Source organism: Prionailurus bengalensis, chromosome A2 (genome assembly GCF_016509475.1).
Source record: "Prionailurus bengalensis isolate Pbe53 chromosome A2, Fcat_Pben_1.1_paternal_pri, whole genome shotgun sequence".
NCBI classification, from domain to species: domain Eukaryota; kingdom Metazoa; phylum Chordata; class Mammalia; order Carnivora; family Felidae; genus Prionailurus; species Prionailurus bengalensis.
Window position 1 is genome coordinate 51,372,806 of NC_057348.1, and position 17,345 is coordinate 51,390,150.

General features: G+C 52.5%; 2 protein-coding genes across 3 annotated transcripts; one reads left to right on the plus strand and one right to left on the minus strand.

Moving 5' to 3' along the window:
- The first annotated feature begins 10 nt into the window (after positions 1-10).
- Positions 11-9,190, plus strand: CRELD1 (cysteine rich with EGF like domains 1). Of its 2 annotated transcripts, none has more exons than XM_043588073.1 (11): positions 11-137; positions 666-859; positions 1,091-1,173; positions 4,490-4,600; positions 4,930-5,021; positions 5,734-5,910; positions 5,995-6,090; positions 7,017-7,100; positions 7,302-7,397; positions 7,612-7,746; positions 8,207-9,190. In XM_043588073.1, the coding sequence occupies exons 1-11, from the start codon at positions 65-67 to the stop codon at positions 8,236-8,238; spliced, it is 1,173 nt and encodes a 390-aa protein (XP_043444008.1). In that variant the 5' UTR covers positions 11-64; the 3' UTR covers positions 8,239-9,190. The 2 variants fall into 2 exon arrangements, with proteins under 2 accessions (XP_043444008.1, XP_043444007.1); XM_043588072.1 differs by having other exon boundaries at positions 8,554-9,190.
- PRRT3 (proline rich transmembrane protein 3) lies at positions 6,501-16,988 on the minus strand. Its single transcript, XM_043588061.1, has 5 exons — positions 16,717-16,988; positions 12,817-13,900; positions 12,451-12,606; positions 8,018-11,878; positions 6,501-7,113 (listed from the first exon to the last, which is right to left on the minus strand). Exons 2-4 carry the CDS (start codon positions 13,841-13,843, stop codon positions 10,113-10,115), a joined length of 2,949 nt encoding a protein of 982 aa, XP_043443996.1. The 5' UTR covers positions 13,844-13,900; positions 16,717-16,988; the 3' UTR covers positions 6,501-7,113; positions 8,018-10,112.
- Between the last annotated feature and the right edge of the window lie 357 nt (positions 16,989-17,345).

The window sequence follows — 17,345 nt, forward strand, 5'->3', positions numbered from 1 at the left end:
TGGCACATGGGCCGCCACCATTGGCTGTGGGTAGGCCCCGCCCCCCAGGCTGCGGAGCTGGCGGATGCTGCACGTCTTACGCAGCCAGCGGCTGCGGTGGCGTTGGGGAGACTCAGCCGTCGGCGCCCGCGGGCTGGGTGGGTCATCTCTTCCTCCCCCGCAGCCTATGCGGATCTGGATCGTCCCCTGTCGACTAGTGGGCCGCGTCTTTGCAGCCTGCGGGCCGCTAACCTGACCCCCTTTCTTCATATCCGGATCCGGGCTCCTCCCCACAAGACCCGGGTTCCGTTCGGGACTCCTCCCCCCAAGACCGCCCATCCGGCCTCTACTCTCTTATTACTTGGACTCTGACCCATTCTCCCTAATTCTGCTGATCCTGGCCTAAGAACCCATATTAAGGCCTGAAAACAATGAGTTGACTTCTCCTTTGCCAAGGACTCAGGCCACCTCTCCCACCGTGACAAGGATAACTTATTACCGTCTTGGAATTGCAGAATAGGCTCCTTCCTCACCACCTCCCCTCCCCCAGCCGAACCCCCGAGTCTAGCCTCTTTTTCTTATAATAACACACATCTGGGCTCCCAGACCCGCGGCACCTCAGAGCCAACCCTTTTCTTTCTCACCTGGCTCCTCCAGTGAGTCATCCCCATTCCCTCTATCTACAGGTTCCCAGCCTGGGTCAGAGATGGCCTCACTGCCCCCCAGAGGCCTGGTCCCACCTCTGCTCTGGGGCCTAAGTCTCTTCCTTAGCCTCCCAGGCCCCGTCTGGCTCCAGCCCTCTCCGTCTCCCCAGTCCTCTCCCCCAACTGAGCTCCATCCATGTCATACCTGCCGTGGACTGGTCGACAGCTTCAACAAGGTGGGTGCATGAGCAGCCTCTGGGGGGCGGCCTAACCATTATAGCACAGGGGTCGAGAGGAGTTCTGGGATGCAAGTCTGCATGAGTCAGGTACTAGCTTGGTTGCTTACTAGTTGTATATAGCCTTGGGCAGTTTGCCTCTCTGCCTCAGTTCCCTGGTGAGTGAAATACCAAAGTGCTAGAATGTGTCAGGCACTGTACTTAGCCATTGCTAATGTTCTCCATTTCCAGGGCCTGGAGAGAACAATCCGGGACAACTTCGGAGGTGGAAATACTGCCTGGGAGGAAGAGAAGTTGTCCAAATACAAAGACAGGTAAGGGGCTGGAGAGGTGGGTTTGTACACCTCACCTCCCAATCTCTGCTCTACTGGTGGGGGCCTGGAGACTCTTGGGGAGTCCTTATTCAACAAATATCACTGAACATCTATAGTACAGCAGTAGATAAGGCATGCAAAAACCCATTGTTAAGGAGCTTACATTCTAGTAGAGGAGACAGTGAATAAGTAAATAGATAATGTCATATCAGGGAAAGAATAGACTACAGAATGGTGGGAGGTGTGATGTTCAAGGTGTGACATTTAAACAGAAACCTGAAGGGGGCGCTTGGGTGGCTCAGACGGTTAAGCATCCGACTTCGGTTCAGGTCATGATCTCACGGTCCGTGAATTCGAGCCCCGCGTCAGGGTCTGTGCTGACAGCTCAGAGCCTGGAGCCTGTTTCAGATTCTGTGTCTCCCTCTCTCTCTGACCCTACCCCGTTCATGCTGTCTCTCCCTGTCTCAAAAAAATAAATAAACGTTAAAAAATTTTTAAACAGAAACCTGAAGTAAAGAAGCAAGCTATGTGACAGTCGGGGAAGGGATTTAGACAGAATGGGACTGAGCTTGATGTATTTGAGAAGATGCTGGGGGGGAGTGAGCAGAAGAGAGAATGGTACAACATGAAGCCAGAGGGCCTTGAAGGTCACAGAACGGAGTTAGATTTTATTCTGAGTGTAATGGTAAGCCATTGGAAGGTTTGGAGCAGGGAAGTGATGTGGTCTTATTTATACCTTTAAAAGATCACTCACTGCGATGTAGCAAAAAGACTGTAGGGACCAGAGTGGAGAAAGCAGGGAGAACATTTGGGAGGCTGGTCTTAAGTGTGACAGCAGCATGAGCTAGTGTGGAATCTAGTGGTGGACATGGTGAGAACGGGTCAGATTCTGGGTATATTTTGCAGATGGACTGATAGGGTTTGATGATGGAATCATTATGAGGTATGAGAGAAAAAGTAGAATAAAAAGTCCTTAGGTTTTGGGACTGAGCAACTGGGTGAATAGTGCGGCTGTTCTACGGTATAGGTAAAACTGAGGCAGGACCAGATTTAGAGGAGGGGTGGAATCAGGTGTTCTCTTTGAACATATTGGGCTGGGAGGTCTGTTAAACAGCCAAGTAGAGTTAGATTTAGCTGTGGGGAAATCAGGGGAAATGTAGGAGTTAGAAATATGAATTTGGGAGTCATCAGCATATAGTCAGTATTATAAAACCATGGAATGAGTTGAGACTATAATGAATGAAAGGCCTGAGTCCTAGGCCTTCCCACTTTTCAAAGTCAAGTTGAGGGGCACCTGGGTGGCTTAGTCGGTTAAACATCCAACTCTTGGTTTCAGCTCAGGTCATGATCTCATGGTGAGATCAAGCCCCGTGTCAGGCTCTGTGCTAGCAGCACAGAGCCTGCTTGGGATTCTCTCTCCTCTCTCTCTCTGCTCCTCCTCCACTCATGTGCACTTGTTCTCCCTCTCTCAAAATAAATACATAAACAAAAAAAAGTCAAGTTGAAGAGAAGAAATCAGCAAAGACTTGGAGTTAGACAGACTTGGATGTCAGTTGTGACCCTGTGTATCCTAGGGAAGGTCACTTAACCTCTGTGAGCCTCAGTTTCCTCATCTGTAAAATGGGGATGTTAATACTTGCTTTGACTGTCTCATAGGATTGTGGTAAGGATTAAACGGTGATGCCCACTAGAAACAAAAGGTTTTGTTATCATGTAACATTGGTCATTTTCCTTTATCTTCAGGGGCCTCAGTTTCCTCATTTAGGAATGAGATTGGGCAAGATAACCTGAAGAGCACTTTTGGCTGTATAGTGGCTCCTGTTTTTTGTTTGTTTGTGTTTTGTTTTTTAAGTCGTCTCCTCCTATATGCCAGGCACATGCCAGACCCTTTAAATACATAATATATATATACATAATATATGTGTGTGTGTATACATATTTAAAATTTTTTTTTATTACAGTAAAGTATATATAACATAAAATTTACCACTAGAGACATTTTGTACATTTATAGTGTTTTGCAGTCTTTACCACTCTCTAGTTCCAGGCCACTTTTATCACTCCAGAAAGGAACTCTGTACCTATTAAGCAATCACTCCCTGTTCTCCCCTTCCCCCAGCCCCTGGCAACCATTACTCTGCTGTCTGTGTCCATTGGATTGCTGATTCCATTGGAACCCATTTATGTATGGCTTCTTTCACTTATCATGATGTTTTAAAGTTATTTACTTATTTTTGAGAGAGAGAGAGAGAGAGAGCAAGCTGGGGAGGGGCAGAGAGAGAGAATCACAAGCAGACTCCACAATGTTAGTGCAGAACCCAGTGTGGGGCTCAAACTTATGAACCATGAGATCATGACCTGAGCCGAAATCAAGACTCAGACACTTAACCAATTGAGCCATCCAAGCACCCCTTTTTAAAGCTTAATAAAATTTCATTGTGTGGATACTACATTTTGTTTATCCATTCTTCAGTTAATGAATATTTGGGTTGTTTCTACCTTTTTTTTTTTTTTTAATGTTTATTTTTGAGAGAGAGACAGAGACAGAGCACGAGCTGGGGACGAGCAAGAGAGAGGGAGACACAGAATCCAAAGTAGGCTCCAGGCTCTGAGCTGTCAGCATAGAACCTGACACGGGGCTTGAACCCACGAACCGTGAGATCATGATCTGAGCTGAAGTCAGACGCTTAACTGACTGAGCCAGCCAGGCGCCCCAAGTTGTTTCTACCTTTTGGCTGCTGTGTATAGTATTGCTACAAACATTTGTGTACAAGTGTTTGCTTGAACAAACATTCTTTTGGGTATATAACCAAGAGTGGAATTACTGATTCATATGGTAATTGCATGTTAAACTTATTGAGGAAGTGCCAAACTGTTTTCCACAGTGGCTACACCATCTTTCATTCCATTCACCTTCACCATTCACCTTCAATGTAGGAGGGTTCCAATTTCTCCACATGCTGCCAACACTTGTTACATGATGTATTTTTAATCACATATACGCAGCAAGGGTATTATCTTCCATTGTGAAAATGCAGGAACTGAGATATTTTACAACAAACGTGCAGGGCAGGTATTGTTTCCATTTTTCAGATGAGAAAAGAGAGGTTCAGGAGAGGTTAAGTGACTTGCCCAAGGTCACTCAACTAAATTCAAACCCAGGTCTGTCTGACTCGCTAATCAGTACCCCTTCCATTATGCCCTACGGCCTTTCCTTTGACATTGTCATGGCATGAGGGTGGGGGGAGAGGAGACCTTAAGGAGGGTGGTGGATGGAGTAGAACATATTCAAACGATCCCTGCCCTGTCCGGTCAGTGAGACCCGCCTGGTAGAGGTGCTCGAGAGTGTGTGCAGCAAATCGGACTTTGAGTGCCACCGCCTGCTAGAGCTGAGTGAGGAGCTGGTGGAGAGCTGGTGGTTTCACAAGTGAGTTACTGGGGGGCTTCCCAGGGAGGGAGCCATAGGCAGGACCTGGTGGTAAAAGAGGGGGGTGCATGCTGGGGCCTGTGTCCTGGTTTGACTCCTTTTTCCAAACCTAGGTCTGCTAAGGACTTGGGGGGGGTACCCAAGTTCTCAGTCTGAGCTTCAATTTACCCCTCTGCCAAATGGGGAGAGGGTGTTGGTTGGGTAGTGTTATGGGTCTTATATCCAAGAAGGGTTGTATCACAGGTTCTTTGGGAGGGTGGGGGGTGGATAGCACCTCTGACACTGTCTCAGCCCCCCTCACTATCATCCCCACCCGCTAACCCCCTCAGGCAGCAGGAAGCCCCAGACCTCTTCCAGTGGCTCTGCTCAGATTCCCTGAAGCTCTGCTGCCCCTCTGGCACCTTCGGGCCCTCCTGCCTCCGTGAGTTTTTCAAGCTCCTCTTGGGGGATGAGGGGACTGCCAAGGTCAGGGATCCAGTCCTGACTCTACCGCATAGCTGGCTGTGTGAGCTCAGGTTGCCCTCATAACTTCTCTGGACGTTCGTTCTCATCTGCCTTTGAGAGCTGTTGAGATGAGCAAATCAGTGGGGAACGGCTCTGAAAAAAGATAAGTGGGCTAGACTGAGTCAGATGGGACTATGGTTTTTTTCATGTATGTGAGAAATGGCCCCACCCACCCCCCATTTCCCATGCATGGATCAGACCAGGCCCCATCCCCTGGACTAAGGCGATCTTCCTAGGGACAGGCGGGTGCTGCTTTGAAGCCCCCATTGTCATCATACAGTCCTGAGGGAGGAGCTAAACCTACTACCAGCCCCTTTTAGAAAAGTCTGGAAGATTCAGATAAAAGACTAAGTGACACAAAGAATAAAAAATAGATAAAACAAAAAACAACAACAACAACAAAGGGAGAGTGACAAGATGATAATTCAGTTTTTATAAGAGAAAAGATTTATAAATAACCTGTTCCACAGCGGGGTATTGGTTAAGTAAATTTCATATAGTTTATGATGAAATATTATGTTGCCATTAAAATTGAGTTTGCTCTCCAAAAATATTTAATGGTATGGGGAAATAATCTCTGTATTCACCATTGTGTTTATGATCTCACCCGGTTTGGTATCTGCCCACAGCCTGTCCTGGGGGCGCAGAAAAGCCCTGCGGTGGCTACGGGCGGTGTGAAGGGGAAGGGACTCGAGGGGGCAGCGGGCACTGTGACTGCCAGGCCGGCTATGGGGGCGAGGCTTGTGGCCAATGTGGCCTCGGCTACTTTGAGGCAGAGCGCAACGCCAGCCATCTGGTATGTTCGGGTAGGTAGCCAAGAGGCACAGGGCTGGGCAAGGGCAGATGGGTTACCTGCCTGCCTACCCTCACACTTCCCCCTTCTCACCCAGCTTGTTTTGGTCCCTGTGCCCGCTGCTCGGGACCTGAGGAATCCAACTGTTTACAGTGCAAGAAGGGCTGGGCACTGCATCACCTCAAGTGTGTAGGTGAGTGAGGCCCTAGCCCTAGGTCTGGGGAGGAAAGCAGCAGCCTGGACTTGGTCCCCATCAGCACACACATCTCTGGGCTAGACCACCACAGTTCCCAACTTCATGGTGATCTCAACCTGTTCGGGAAAGCAGAAAAGTAACCTAGAGTACAGACCGATCTTTGTACAGTTGGAGATGCCCCTGATCCGGCTCTGTAGAGGTGGGGAATCAGGAAAGGCTTCTTGCAGGTGGTATCCCTTAGGCCAAGTCTTGAAAATTGAGGAAGAGTTAGCCAGGGAAATGAAGATACTTAACCTGGGGTCAGGAAGCCTGGGTTCAAGACTCAGTTTTGGTCTCTGTGTAGCTATTTATATAAACGAGGGTAAAGGCTAAGCTGCTACAACAGAAAGGTCACCAAAGACTATGACTTAAAGAATATAGAGGTTTATTTTTATCTTATACCACAGTCTTAAAACAAGTGGTCCAGGCTGGCAAGGAAGTTCCACCTGTTACAAGCATTCAAGGACCCAGATACTTTCTGTCTTACAGTGTGGTCATCCCCTTGGGATGTTTTTGTTGCTTGAGGTACCTCCATGTTCCATGACCAACACTCAGGAAGTGAGAAAGGGAAGAAAATGCATGGAAGAGTCCACTTCTGTTGTTTTAAGGCCAAGCTAAAAGTGGAGCACATCATTTCTGTTTACATCCTGTTGGCCAGAACTCAATCATTAGGCCACACTTAGCTGCAAGGCAGATTGGAAAATGTCATCTTTAGTTGGGCGGCCCGAAGTCCTACTGCACCTCTGCCTTCGTGTTGGCACACAGCCGGCAGTCTCTGCCAAGCTATTTGAGTCTGAGCAGGTCCCTTCCCCAACAACCTGGGCCTCAGCTTCCCTGTTAGTGCGATAGGGATTGAAATCCGTATCCTGCCTGTTTCCCTGCAGACATTGATGAGTGTGGCACGGAACGAGCCAGCTGTGGATCCAACCAGTTCTGTGTGAACACAGAGGGCTCCTATGAGTGCCGAGGTAAGTGCTGATTCTGTAAGGAAGGAGTGTGGGAAGGGTAGAAGGGGCTGCTCCATGCCCTTTCCCCCAAGTTTCTGCCTTCTCAGGCACCAGAAAACCCCCCCCTCCCAGACTTCTTCTGGAGCAAGGCGTCCCCCCCTCCACAATCCGCCTCCAGCCTAAGGGCAGCTCTCACCCTCTTCTCCTCTATCCCTTCTCCAGACTGTGCCAAGGCCTGCCTGGGCTGCATGGGGGCAGGGCCAGGCCGCTGTAAGAAATGCAGCCCTGGCTACCAGCAGGTGGGCTCCAAGTGTCTCGGTGAGTCTCCTGCCAGTGGGGCACAGACACCGTGAAGTGCCTTGCCCACCACAAATTGAGAAGAGCTGGAATGTGGACAGGGCAGGGGAAGGAAGGGTGGAATGTTGTTTGGGCAAGGGCAAAGGGGTGTCCGGATATGAATGAGATGGAGTCAGGGCTGCCATATGTGGGACCCTGGCAGTGGGGGTCTGACCCCGCCTCACCCTCCCTCAAGATGTGGACGAATGTGAGACAGAGGTGTGTCCAGGAGAGAACGAGCAGTGCGAGAACACCGAGGGCAGTTATCGCTGTGTCTGTGCTGAGGGCTACAAACAGATGGAGGGCGTCTGTGTGAAGGAGCAGATCCCAGGTGAGCCCTGTAGTGGCCCCCAGAAACCTGAGGAAGGGAGGTCCTCATCCAGGGGGAGGGCAGGCAAGCCCCTTCTCCAGGCAGCCATAGGCCCTGCCCCATCCCCACTGCCACCCATCCCCCATAAGGCTGCACTGAGACCCAAACCCTACATCTGATCCCCAGGCTGACTTTTAGCGGCCTCACACCTCCCAAGGCAGAAAGAATATGGCACTTGGTGTCAAATCCCCCCTACCTCCCTTCTTATCTGTCCATTGGGGCCAGTCCTTACCCTGGGCTGCTGACAGCTGTTGCAGGCTGTTGTTCTGAGATGAAGGACAACCACAATGATGACGATGGTGACTACTTCACAGCTCTTACCATGTGTTGACACTGTTCCAAGCCTGTTGCATGTATTAAGTTATTTCGCTTCTACAATAGGTCCAGTGCTGTTCGTATTATTCTCATCCTCACTTTACAGGGTGGAAACTAGGATGCCGACAGATGAAATAACTTGCCCAGGACCACATGACAAGCAGGTTGCAGAGCTGCGAGTCAAATCCATGCAGTCTGGCTCTGGAGCCGGGCTGGTACACAGGCTGTCTCCAGACTTGTCCACCACATGATCTTGGGCAAACCTCTTCACCGCTCTGAACCTCAGTTTCCCATTTATTGAGACAGGGACAATAACTGCCTGTTGGAGTTGTTCTCAGCAGTAAATGACATCATGTGCCGGCTTGCTGGGCAACCATGTGGCACAATGATGAGGTACGTGGGAAGCTCCAGGAACAGCGGGGGAGTGACAGGTGCTTCTCTTGTTCCTCACAGAGTCAGCAGGCTTCTTCTCGGAGATGACAGAGGATGAGCTGGTGGTGCTGCAGCAGATGTTCTTCGGTGTCATCATCTGTGCACTGGCCACACTAGCTGCCAAGGGTGACTTGGTGTTTACCGCCATCTTCATTGGGGCTGTGGCGGCCATGACTGGCTACTGGTTGTCAGAGCGCAGCGACCGTGTGCTGGAGGGCTTCATCAAGGGCAGATAATCCTTGCCACATTTGCAGGATCTCCTCCTATCCAGGCTTCCCCCAGAAGTCAGGCGTCTTTCCTGCCTGGACACTTGAGGCAGCTTGCTTTATTTTTGAGCGGGGTAAATACCACACCTCACACCTAGGCAGGTGAAACCCTTGGGGTGAAAAAGTAGCCCTAAATATGGATGCCATGAGATCTTGGCCTGGGGGAACTGGGTAGGCTTCACAATGTGTGTGAATTTTTAAAAAAGTATCTCCTTGTGGTGGCTGCTAGTGGGCTTTGGCCCCTGTCCAGGATGAGGGGGGATTCCCTCCAGGGGTGGGCCCATCATAGCCTCCTCCTGCCAGCTGCATGCTGCCAGCTCCTGTTCTGTACCCCTGCCCCTCAGCCGCTGATTATTTATTCATCTCAGGAAATAAAGGTCTTGGAAAATGGAGAAACTTCAGTCTCACTACCTGCCTCCTACTCCCTATGGGTTGGCCTGAGCTACTGCGAGCACCCCCCCCACCCCACCCTTGGGGAAATTTTCTAAAACCCTGGGAAATTGAGGGCTACCATGATGGAGGAGCAGTATAAGGAGGACAGAGCGGCTTGGCCCTGAAGTAGTGTTAGGAGAAGGGGATGGAGGAACCAGGCTTTGGAATGGAGGTTCCTGGGTTCATTGCCAGCTATCATTTGCCAAAGGACCCTGGACAAATTGCTTTTGTCTCTGATCTTCACTCTTCCCATCTATAAAATGGGCATGATAATGCTTTCCACTCAGGCTTAATAGAATTAAGGAAGATGATAAATACGAAGAGCTGAAAACCGTGTACAACAGATAGATGTTCTGTAGCCGTTATTCTTATGGCTTCCCACAGTGGGGTACATTTCCTTTCTGGGTCCTCCCCTCCCCAACATATAGGGGACTTGGGATTGCTGGGGGTGGGAGGTGGGGACTGCTACCTCTTCTCTGAACGGGATCCTGGCATGGCCAGAGGGAGGCATGAGCCAAGTCCTAAGGGTTTATTTCTTTGGCACAAAGAGGACAGTCAGTCTGGGCAAGCAAACCTCATCTCCACACTACGGAGTCTGGAGGGGTGTTTGGGGGTACCTGGACCCCATATCCCACACCCAAATCCATGCATGTCCACCCTGTATTCCGCATAAGTCACAGCCTCTGTGCAAAATACCCACTGAAAAAAATAGATATTTAAAAAACAAAAAAGGGGGGCAGTTAGGTTCATGCCCCAATGTTGCCAGGGGCTATAGTTAGATGGAAACCCAGGAATGCCAGTTTTTCAAATGTTCAGTTGTCCCAGTCGGCCAAGCCATATGGCCATCGAGGGTAGGGCCCCGGTCCTGCATCCCTGGACCCCTCAGAGCTCGATGGTGTCACTGGAGGCGCTGCGGGAGTCCCCGGGCTTGCAGCGAGGCTGGACCTCACTCTGAGGTTCTCCAGACCGGGAGGGGGTGGGGGCAGGAGCAGGGGCTGGGGCAGGCAGTAGCTGCACCGTGCTGGGCAGCTCATCCAGGGGCAGACTGTCCACAGACGACAGCCCATGACGCCACGGGTTCCAGCTGATCTTGAGCGAGCCCCGGGAGAAGCTGTCCATGGAGCTGCCAGAAACCGCCCCGTCAGGTTCATCCGCGACATGTGGTGGGACCGGGCCGCGCACGCGCACGTCGCTGAGAGACCGGCAGCGGCCCCTCAGGAGCGAAGAGCCTGCGCCCTCGAGCTCGGCGTCGGGGTGGCTGCCCCGGCGCGGCCGCAGCGCGCCCCCGGGCGGCGGGGAGGACAGACCGCGCAGGCCACAGCGCCGGAAAACGCTGTCTCGCACCAAGTGCTCTCGGAAGAGCGCGGCGTCGATGCTGCGGCTCAAGTTGATGGGTGATGGCGGCCGCAGGTCCAGCTCGCTCATCGACGGCGCCGGCCCCACGCTGCTGCGGGACAGTCCAGGGCCACCCTGGGGACCGCGGCCCAACGACGCAGCCGACCCCCAGGCGCCTGAACTGGGCGTGGCAGGCGGCCCACCCTCTGCTGGGTTGCGGATGAGGCTCTTGCTTATGTCCAAGCTGCCTGCACCCACGCCACTAGGCCCCGCATAGCAGTTGTTTGGTCGCTCAGGCACCTCGCTCTTGCCCGAGGGCGTGGGGCACGCCAGGCGCAGCAACTTAGCCCAGCAAGCGTGCTCTGTGGGCGGCCTGGGCCGCGCGGCGGCTACAGCGGCTAGCGCAAGGGTGAGGGCCCATGTCAGCTCCAGCAGGCGCAGCCAGAAGTGGACGCCCCACCAGGCCCATGAAAAGCGACCCACGCGACCTGGGCCCGGGTATAGCCAGAGCGCCGCTGCCAGTTGCAAGCCACTGGCCAGCAGCCCCAGCGCGCCGGCCACGGCCAGCAGCCGCGGGCCCGGGCTGGCATCCCAGCCCCGCGGCCCGTCCAGCAGGCGGCGACGGCACAGACAGAGTGTGCCCAGAGCCACGGCCGCGCCCCAGGCACAAGACAAGCCCTGAGCCAGGAGGTTGAACGCAGGCCTCACTGACAACAGGTCAGTAGTCAGCAACCCCACGCCGTGCGCCAACGCCAACGCTCCCAGCAGGAGCGGGTTTTGCAGCTGCTGTGGCAGCCCCGCGCCCAGCCCGAGTAGGGTCAGGGCCGCCAGCGCAGTGAGCAGCAAGGGGAAGGGCAGGTTGTAGAGCACCAGGCCGGTGCGTAAGCCCAGCCGTGCCTGAGAGCCGTATGGGTCCGCGAGCATGTAGGCAGATCGAAGCCCCGACGCTATGAGCACCAGCACCGCTGCCACCAGAGCCAGCCGAGGCCCCGCAGGGGCAGCTGCCAGTGAGGCCAGTGCCAACAACGCGGGCAACAGGAAGAGCACCCCCACCCCATAGACGTGCAGCTCCCAGGAAAAGCTCAGCACCCGCCGCAGGGGACCCCAGCGCAGGGGAGGGGCGGTGGCATTGGCCGGGGGGCTGGTGGCTGGGGCTGATGCCATGGAGCTGGCTGAGGGCTCCGGAGGGGGTGGCTGGCCCAGGGCGCGCTGCGTAGTGACCCGAATGAGGCCCCGGCGTGACGTCGAGGGGGCCTGGACTGGGGGTGCTGGGGGATGGCTTTGGGGGCGCCCCGGCCACTCCTCGGCTTCATCTGCAATAATAACAATATCAGAATAACCCTTTGAAAAGTGCTTTTGATTTCCCACATTCTCTAGTGTGGTGGGCAAGTTATTTCACTTTTCTAAGCACATCTGTGAAATGGGGATGGTAATAGCACCTACCTCATTGGATTGTGGGGAAGATTAAATGTTTAGCATAGTGCCCAACACCCAGTAATGTTAAACGACATGACCTATCACTTTTATTAATAATATACCAGCAGTTCTCAACATTGGCTGCATATTAGAATCACCTGGAGACGAACTGAATCAGAATTCCTTGGGATGGGGCCTGGGTATTGGGGTTTTTTAAAAGCTCCTCCAGTGATTTGTGGGAGTTGGAGACACTGCACTAAATATATCCAAGTTACATTTACAAATATTCTATCCCCAAAGGGCAAATGACTTGTCCCAGCATTAGTTTATTATCGTTAAGTTTTTGAAGGAAGTCCTGGCCAGTTCCTTTAAGGAAGTGTTTGTTCCCATTCACTCCCCCCATGTACCTCGGTTTTTAATTATTAGACAGAGTACCCACTCTCCCCCAAACCCCTAGTCATCCCCTCACCTGGCTGCAGGGCCCCCACAGGGCTCTCTGTTCGATTTGTAGTTGGGCCAGGGTCCAAGGGGCCAGGGATGAGGGACTTGGGGGTACCTGGGGTCTCCAGTGCGCCTCTCACCCGCTGGGGGGAGATGGGGTCTGCTCCATTCATTGCTGCTATCTCTGAAATAACAAAAGCAGTTATCACTGCCTGACCATGCAGTGGTCCCCAAAGTCTAGTCCCCCCAAAGAGGGCACAATCACACTCATTTGCCAGAATGAGGAAAATGGGACCCAGAGAGACCAGAGGTCACATAGAAACTGGGGCATCCAGCTATGCTGGAACACCGTCCCCTCCCAGCCCTACTGGGAAACCTCCACTTTGATACCCACCTGGCTTAGGTTGCACGTCAGGAGTCTCTGTGGCTGGGGGACCTGAGGGCTGGGGTCTTGGTGAGCTCCTCACATCAGAAAGATCAGCCTCTTTGGGTGAGGGACTTGGAACACTGACTTCCCAGGTCTCCCCACCTCCAGCCTTCTTGGGGAGCTCAAGTGGTAGCTCCTCAGTAGGAGGAAGGCTTTTGGCCAATGCCAGGTCTGGCTGGGGCCCAGGCTCCTGAGAGGATGCCACCTCAGCTGGAGATACCAAACCAACATGAGGGGCTGCTGGATCTTGTTGGGTGAAGAGGGGGCTTTGAGCTGCCTCCTGGAAGTCCTCCTCGCCCCCACCCTGTTCTTCCAGCACTGGTGTCTTGGTAGTGCCCAAGTTGGGGGCAAGAGTCTGGGAAGGGCCCTGGTGGTCTAAGGGGGATATCTCTGAGACTCTGATCTTGGCTTCGGCCACCAGACCCTCATCTTTAGGTGGTTGTTGTCCCATATGGCCTCCAGATTCCTCTGGCCCTGGGGAGGGAGAAACTGTAGCTATCCTGAGTTGGAGTCTGGGAGTTATGGGGATGAAAGTGAGATGGGGGAGACCCACTGGATGGGGGGCTGGTGCTTCTTGCTCCATAGGCTCCTGTGAGTCAGGAGGTCCTGTCCAGCCATGAGAACTTGGCCCTCGAGCCATCTGGAGATCATCAGTTACTGGGAGTCCTTCTCTCTGAGCCCTATGGGCTGCTTTAGGTCCGTGCAGGGCTGGGCCAAGGGGAGAATCTGCGGGCGCCTCAGGTGCTTCCTCGGCAGGGACCTGGGGGACATTGGAGTTCCAGGGGCTCTCATCTCTGGACTTCTGCCAGAGGAAGTCGAGGGCATGGGGCTCTGTGCCCATAGGGCCCTGGGGGTCATCTCCTAGGATCAGGTGTGGTTCCGAGTCCTCAAGTGGCTTGGGAAGGCGCCGGCCCAGAGCAGGGCCAGGCCCCAGGGAGAGCAGCAGCAGCAGCAGTAGGGGGCCACATACACGGCCCCATGGGCTGGGGGCCATGGTCCACTCTGATGTGTGGACCTAGAACACTCAACTTCCAGTCCTCACTGGATGAGCCTAAAAAAAGGAGAAGGGGGATGACATGTGAGCATTGGGAGCATCCATAGCTGTCCCAAGGCGGGTGGTGGCAAGAAAGAAAGAAAGAGAGCTCCCCTTTCCCCAACCCCTTCCTGTTCAACCCCTTCATGCTGCCCAGAGTGACCTTTTAAAAATGTATCTCTGGTCATGCCACTTGCCCTACTTCAAAACCTTTGGTGGCTCCCCATCACCCTCAGGAAATAATATAAGCTTCTCTCTTAGCCTTCCAAGGCTACACCAGGCTGCTCATCCCCTTCAACAACCACTGGGCTGTCCAATGCCCCAATCCTTTGCTCCTGCTGTTCCCTCAGCCTGGACTGCCCTCTCCCTTCTTCTTCACTAGCTGAAATCCTCTTTTTTTTTTTTTTTTTTTAATGTTTACTTATTTATGAGAGAGAGGGAGACAGAGCATGAGTGGGGGAGGGGCAGAGAGAGAGAGAGAGAGAGAAACAGAATCTGAAGACTCACAGAGCTGAGCTGTCATCACAGAGCCTGATGTGGGGCTTGAACTCATGAACCATGAGATCATGACCTGAACCAAAGTTGGATGCTCAACTGACTGAGCCACCCAGGTGCCCCTGAAGCCCTATTCTTGAAGGCCTGGCTCAAATATCAGAGCAGTGAAGAGGGAGAGGAACATGTCCCTGCCTTTGAAGAGAGATCTGGGTTTGAATCCCAGCTTTGCTATTTCCTGGGTGAGTCACTTCACCTCTGCAAATCATGGTTTTCCCATCAGTAAAATGGGTATAAGAAAAGTACCTAATTCAAAGGAGCTCTTCCAAGACTTACCTAACAAAACACATTATATAGGCCAGGCCCATAATAGGAGTTTAATAAGCATTAGAGACCTTTTACTTTTCCCTTTGTCCAGAAAGCTTTCTTTCCACCAGCCCCCTGACCTATTTCAACAAAATATGTGAGCACATACTATCTGCCAGGCCCTGGGGATAAAGCAGTGAAAAGACTGACAAGATTCCTGCCCTCACTGAGCTGGCATTCTAGGGTAAGAGGCAGACAATGAATAATTTTAAATAAGATGAGCGCTGAAGAAAATAAAACAGGTTAAGAGATTGATGGGGGCTACTTTACACAGGGGGTACAGCAGGAAGACCTCTGAGAGGTGACATCTAAGCTAGATGCTGGTGAGAAGGAGCCAGCCATTTGAAGATAACGAGGGAAAAGTATTTGGCAAAGGGAACAGAAAGTGCAAAAGGCCTTGAAGCAGAATGAATGAGGTGAATTCAGGAAATGAAAAGGCTAGTGTGGCTGGAGCAGAGCAAAGGAAGGAGAAAGGAGTGAAGGGAGATAAGATCAAGAAGGTGGGGCTAGATCACAAGGGCCCTTGTAAGCCACAATAAGGCACCTGGATTTTATTCTAAGTATCACAGGAAGCCAATGCAGATGTTAAGCATGGAAGCAAAAAGGTCCAATTAAGTGTACTGAAAAGGGGGAGAGAGGCCAGTGCAGAAATCCAGGTAAGATAATAATAGTGGCTTGTTTCAGCTTAGACATTTCTTTCCCTGACACCACCTCCACCCCTTCCTATCATCCAGGTCACATAATGCAATCTCAGGTCTCCTCCACTGGCCTGGGGCTTTTCAAGGGCTGCTTTTGCATCTTTATTTCTTGCCTCAGGCCCCCTGCATATGCCTGGCCCTGGGTAGATACGCCCTCAAGTTTCCTCTTCTTGAGTCCCTAGTTAAGCCAGGGAGGCAGGAAGGTGGCCAGGAGACTGCAGGGCCAGGGCACAGCAACTGTGAGAGAGGAGAGGCTTGGGTGTGTTTAGGGGCAGAAGCCCTGCTCCTTTCTTCTCTGGGAAGACTCCCTGGCTCCTCATCTTTGGTGGCTCACAGACCCCTTGAGAAACCAATGAAAGTTCCAGGTGCTCTCTCCAGAAAAATGCCAAGGTTCATCCAAAGTTGTGGACAATTTCAGGGGGTTCAAAGATCCCCCAAACTAGACTCTGCCTTAAAGTCTTGTTAATTTCTCAAGCATTCACTCTGCTCTGCTTCTAGCTGGGTGCTGGGGACCCAAAGAGAAGCCTCAGTTGCAGTGTCAGGATTGGGGGGGGGGGGGTAGCTGAGGAGGAAGGACTGAACAGCCACTGACACATGTCCTGGTTAATAATAGTGCTCCTGTGTTGAGCACTTACCCAGTAAGGCTCCTGCGCTAAGATTAGCTGCCTGTCCTCCATCTCACCCAACCCTCTCAACACAAGCAGGTGTGGGTATAACCATTTCATAGAGGATGAAACCAAGGTTCAGAGAGGTTTCGCAAATCACCCAAGGTCACACAGCCAGCGAATGGCCACACTAGGTGTTGTGAGACCGGCAATGGCTCATTTTGCACAGGAGGTCCAAAAGCTTTTCAGAGGAGGTAGTTGAGTTAGGCCTTCAGTGATAAGCATATGCCATCTGCTCAACCGCCCGCAATTCAAATGAGATGTAGGCATTTATGGGCACGGAGGAGGCTGCCCAGTCCTGGGTTCCCGCTACAGGACAGATTCTTGGGGGGATGGGGTAAAGGGTAGGGGGTATCTCTCTGCCCTAGGCACTGGAGAGAGGCCCGCCTGGGGGCAGGGCGAGGGCCGCCGCAGGGCACCCTCCAGGACCTGGTCCATCTCGGGTTACCTCTCCTCCTCCGGCTCCTCTCCCCTGGCTCCGCGCCTTCCCGCAGTGTCCCGGGTGGGGGTGGGCGCTGGTGCAGGCCTTGCCGCTCGCGCCCAGAAAGGGGGCTGCAGTCCATGCTCCCTGCCTGGGCCCCGTCATCGCCCCCTCCCTCGGCCAGCTCCTCACCTGGGCGCCTAGCTGGCAGCCCCCGCGTTCACCTTGCGCGCGTCCCTGCAGCCGCTCCCCGCGCCGCATCCTCCGCGATGCTCAGACTTGGCTAACAGAGCCCGGCGCTGCCGATCGCCGAGCCCGCCCACAGGAAAGCCATCCCCACTTAACCCTTTCCCCTTAGGGGTGGATTCTGCTCCCCGTCCTGACCTCCCCTCTCTCGGAGATTCTCAGGGCTAAGAGGGGAACCGAGGTTCCCTTCCGCAGCATCCCTGAATAAGGGACAGCCAATCCTGGTTTGCACACCTCGTGGAGCTCACTGTCTTTATACCTGTATACCTATATCCTTATAGGGATATGGATATATATATATATATATATATATATATATATATATATACACACACACACACACACACACACACACACATATACATACATACATACATACATACATACATACCTAGAGGTAAATCCTACTTACAGCTTGCTGTTTATCCTTCAGATCTTTTTCAATGCACAGTCACATATATGTTTTAAATAGAAATGAGATCATACTGTACATACTGTTCTGTAACTTGCCTTTCTTCTCTTCACGGTGGAATATGTGCTGGCACATTTTCCATGTAAATTTCTACAGATCCATT

Coding starts and splice junctions, on each gene's coding strand:
- CRELD1 (XM_043588072.1), top strand. CDS start 65: ATGCTGCACGTCTTACGCAGCCAGCGGCTGCGGTGGCGTTGGGGAGAC. Junction 5,911..5,994: donor CAGCCATCTGGTATGTTCGG/GTAGGTAGCCAA, acceptor CTTCTCACCCAG/CTTGTTTTGGTCCCTGTGCC. Junction 7,747..8,553: donor TGTGAAGGAGCAGATCCCAG/GTGAGCCCTGTA, acceptor TGTTCCTCACAG/AGTCAGCAGGCTTCTTCTCG.
- PRRT3 (XM_043588061.1), bottom strand. CDS start 13,843: ATGGCCCCCAGCCCATGGGGCCGTGTATGTGGCCCCCTACTGCTGCTG. Junction 12,607..12,816: donor TGACGTGCAACCTAAGCCAG/GTGGGTATCAAA, acceptor TTGTTATTTCAG/AGATAGCAGCAATGAATGGA. Junction 11,879..12,450: donor TGTGGGGGCCCTGCAGCCAG/GTGAGGGGATGA, acceptor TTATTATTGCAG/ATGAAGCCGAGGAGTGGCCG.